Source organism: Sinocyclocheilus rhinocerous, unplaced genomic scaffold (assembly GCF_001515625.1).
Source record: "Sinocyclocheilus rhinocerous isolate Xijiao unplaced genomic scaffold, SAMN03320098_v1.1 scaffold3777, whole genome shotgun sequence".
NCBI lineage: Eukaryota > Metazoa > Chordata > Actinopteri > Cypriniformes > Cyprinidae > Sinocyclocheilus > Sinocyclocheilus rhinocerous.
This window is the reverse complement of record NW_015661951.1, coordinates 243935-248404: the sequence shown is the minus strand read 5'-3', so window position 1 is coordinate 248404 and position 4470 is coordinate 243935. Positions and strand designations below refer to the sequence as shown.

The 4470-nt window shown below is 38.7% G+C and overlaps 1 protein-coding gene across 1 annotated transcript in view; it reads right to left on the bottom strand.

The window, feature by feature from the left end:
• Positions 1 to 2615, bottom strand: part of fbn2a (fibrillin 2a) — a gene marked incomplete at its 3' end in the record, with an annotated part of 23360 nt that extends 20745 nt beyond the window's left edge. Inside the window, exons 1-2 of the mRNA XM_016536684.1 lie at positions 2473 to 2615; positions 2129 to 2211 (exon numbers count right to left, since the gene is read on the bottom strand). Of these exons, the coding sequence (XP_016392170.1) occupies positions 2129 to 2211; positions 2473 to 2615 (226 nt within the window). The remainder of the gene's footprint in view (positions 1 to 2128; positions 2212 to 2472) is intronic.
• Positions 2616 to 4470: the final 1855 nt, after the last annotated feature.

Sequence of the window (4470 nt, the reverse complement as noted above, 5' to 3'; positions counted from 1 at the left end):
GTGTGTGTGAGTGTGAGTGTGAGTGTGAGAGTGTGAGTGTGAAGCCTTCTTTATACTTTGCACGTGAAGTTGTTTTTAATCTAAAATTTTGCTTATATGGAATAGGCCAGCGTTTAATCATAGAAATACTTATGTATAGGACCATGACATAATAGTTTGATGTGTCAAATGTCATAATAGTTTGATAACTGATGTTTATCCAGGTCCACAGTGCATCACCAGACAACTGTTGGTTTTTCATGTTCTTGTATGGTCTTTTACCTCAAGTCTACCTTTCTAATTCATTTACAGAAGAAACTGAGGACAACACTGAATTATGAAAGGGCACACTGACTGCCGCTGTTGCATGACATCATCATGCAAAGAAACCATCCGATTTTATTAGTCAGGCATGGACCAATAAAATGGCTTCATTCCCACCCCAGCCCCACTCCCAGATCTGCTCTCTCACATCTGCATGTACAAGTGCACAAGTGAGTTTTGCTACAGGAATATCGCTAAAGGAGTAGCAAAAGTCAAAGCTCTGAGATTTGAAGTTGTGCTGCCAGATCTGAGAGGTTGTAAGTGCCGACTAGTGGTTGTGCAGCGAAACTGAAGTAAAGTGCAAAAGTAAATACAGTATGTTGTACACATTTGTGTCTGTCATCTTGTTTATGTGAATGTTATTTTACACATTTGTAACTATTAATCTGCAACGAATACTAATTGACAAGTTCTCACATTCAAATCAACAAGCTCTCGTGTTTTGCTACTCTTTTACCTTCATATTTGTGCCTCTATGTGAATGATCAGTGGTATGATCCTGGCCATGTTACAGTGAAAGAGACTATTTGTGACCAGAATATTAAACTGCTTGTGGTAAGTTGCCGACTGTATTTTTTGCCCAGAGAGTTTTTGTCATGTAATTGTACAAGTGGTATATATTCCTCCGTCAGGCAATGGAAGGATGGCTATGGAAACAATTTTGAGATTAAACCATGATATGCAATGCTCTTTTCCCGAAGCAGTGTTTATAATTAATGGGGAATTTAACCACAGTTCACTCTCTGCTACCTTGCCCTCTTTTAAGCAAATGGTGACTTGTCCTACGAGGGAGGGTAAAATTATTGACTTTTTTTATATGAACACTAATGGCGCTTTTCCACTGCATGGTACGACTCGGCACGGCACGGCTCTACTCTGCTCGCTTCGCTTTTCCACTGCAGTTAGTATCGCTTCAAAGTGGGTGGGAATATAGACTAGTTGCGTTGCCTCTACTGCTGTGACATCATTGTAAACGCATGACACAAACGCACGTAAATAAAAAATAAAAAAAAATATAAAATTTAAAAGGAAATGCGCGACACAGGGGCCATTATTATTATTATTTTTTCATATTTCATTGTTATTTTTTTTTAAAGCAAGTTTTTTAAGTCGTTGCTGCTAGCGGGTTTGGTGTCTCATGTAGCAAATCCAATGACGCTGGTAATGACGATCCTCTCTGACCAATCAGTGATCTGCAGTGTTTACACGTCACATTTTAGTACCAGTACCGAGCCGTACCATGCAGTGGAAAAGTGCCATTAAATAGTACCACCTCGGTTGAGGTTTCAAGTACCGATACTAAAATGTGACGTGTAAACACTGCAGATCACTGATTAGTCAGAGAGAATCGTCACATTGTGTTCATTGTATGGGGTAGTCATGGTCTAATGGTTAGAGAGTCGGACTTGTAACCCAAAGGTTGTGGGTTCGAGTCTCAGGTCCGGCAGGAATTGTCAGTGGGGGAGTGAATAACCAGCGCTCTCTTCCACCCTCAATACCACAACTGAGGTGAGACCCTTGAGCAAGAACCGAACCCCCAACTGCTCCCCGGGCACCACAGCAATATGACTGCCCACTGCTCTGGGTGTACATGTGTACAATGGTGGCAAATGAGTTCCCTTTTGGGGATTAATAAAGTTTCCTAACCTAACCAAAGCAAGTGATATTAAAAAGAAGAAAAACTGGAAGCACCTTCTTCATTTCTACAAAGCTTTAATTCACTACACATGCTTCCTAGGATTTCCTTATTGGAATAAAAAAAACCATAAAGCTTAAGCCAATGGAATTCAGAGAGACGCTAACTGTGAGGAACATCTGGACTTACGCACAACACAGCGGTTGCCTGCAGGCAGAGTCTCCCAGCCCGGACAGCAGTAGGACTGCAGACGTGATCCACACACATTAGGGCTGCAAAAACACAAAGATCAAAATCACCTGCATTAATAAATGCACAAAGAAGCCTATGAGACAAAGCAACAAGAGGTAATCTGCACACCGATAATTATACAAGCTTCAGTATAAGAAGTTCAGTGTAAAACTGTTCATATATCTATCACACCATCTATGCTTCTGTAATAACGGCAAATGTCTCACTCAGAAAGCCCACATATCACAGCCTTATATTCTAATAAAAGCAGCATTAGTTTGGATGCGTGTCATAAGACTCACCCTCTCAGGGACTCAGGTTTTTCCCATCTCTGAGATCCATCCATATGAACAGTCGCTTTTCCATGAATTCCTGAGATTTTCAGCACTAAAATTCCCAGTAGAGCAACAAATCCCACTAAACACCTCAGAGCCCCTTGAGACATGCTAGATCCTCCTTTGATTTTAACCCAGCGAACCTTTAAAGTCAGTTTAGTTTAGGAGATGAATGGAAAATCAGAGCAGCTCCTGTTTTTGCCCTGAAATGCAAAGCTGTAAGATAAAGTCCTGAAGTGAAGAGCAGGAGGAGCACAGCTTGTGGAGGAGAGGATGAAGGAGGATCCTAAACTTCGGTCTAGGTCATTTATCAAATCGTGACGCTCGCACCGGTCTACCTGTCAAAGAGCAGTAGCTGCTGCACTTAATGTGTGAAAGTGATCAGACGTGAGAGGAATGAAGCTCCTACTGAGCTCAACCAGTCCAGCATTGCAGTCATGGGTCCGATTCTCAGGCAAAGCAAAAACTGATCAAACGTTTGAACGCTTTGTATGCCTCAGCGTTTAATGTTCCCCTTCAGGTCGTTCAGTTTTTTATTTTGTTCAGAAGGGATGCATTTCACATTTCCGACAGTAGATGAGGATGTGTTTTCCTAGCGTCATGTTCAAACATGCCTTACAGATTCTTCTGAGTGGAACGGTGATAAAGATCAGAATGTGTGACAGCCTTAAGAGCTTGTGGTTCTTGTAAATTGTATAAACACATTAGTTCAAAAATATATGAAATTTGTTCCTGTATTTTTACAATTTATAATATCCTCCTGGAACCCAGGCATAAGACTTCAGTCCTCTGTAGAGGACATTATATTTGAGACTAGATGTCCTGTACAGAGCACATCAGAGCTTTTCAGACATAAACACTTTCTTCTTGCTCTTTAAGTTTGACTGATACTGACAGATTGATCAAATTGATCACTCTTAGAAAAACGTGATAATGTTTTCTAATTATCATCTAAACCTGGCTAATTTTCAAATTGTTTGTCATAAACATCTCAAATCAGAATATAATTTTTGTTACGAAACAGGGCATCATTTTCATGCTTGTTTTCTGTAGAGGACACCAGGACAAACATCAGGCATTAGTCAATAGGGAAAGAAATTATAGATCAATATTCCTGAGATACTCTTATAAAAATTATATTACTTATAAAAAGTTATTACTCCCATTATAACACTTCTTTTTTCATTATGGTTTGCCCCGAGAACACATTAATATGCAATCTAATCTAATGCAATGAATAGATACATTGTATAGAATGGAAAACCAATTTATGGACATTTTACGCACATATTGCATAAAGTACAGTAGTATATCAAATCATTCTGTTATATCTTTCATAACATAGTTGAGAATCAGCTTTGTACAAAGTTTGGCTAAAAAAATTGCCTGAAACCTAAAAACTGATTGGTGAATGAAAAAATAAAACGTTGTTTTTGCCTATACATGCCTTTTTTTAATGATTTTTCTCCATTTGTTTCTTATGCTACAACCAATGTCATGACATAAATAAAATTCACACAAAAAATCTGATGCTCAGGGGGATATAAGAATTACACAATAGGCTGTTTTAAATGTCTAAATTTCTAGATTAAAATGTCAGTGATGGCATTTATTATTCCCGCTACTGCACAAACACGCTTACAGCTGTTGAACGAGAATAACTTCAAGAGTTCTCATCTCTTCAACTCTATATTTAAAACATTTTAATCACACCTCTAATCTCAAAGAAACAACTGGTTGAACTCCCTTTTCAAAACTTATTTTTTTCATTATTTTAAATAAACAAATACAGGTCCGGTTCACCTCCAGAAGATTTTACATGCACCTCCTTATTGAATAATGTTCCCGAAGACTGTATGCTGTGGGACAGTTCTTGACTAAGGAGCCACACACACACACACACAGAGAGAGAGTGAGACCTCAACATATGATATATGTTCTTTATTACAAATCACATTTCTGTTT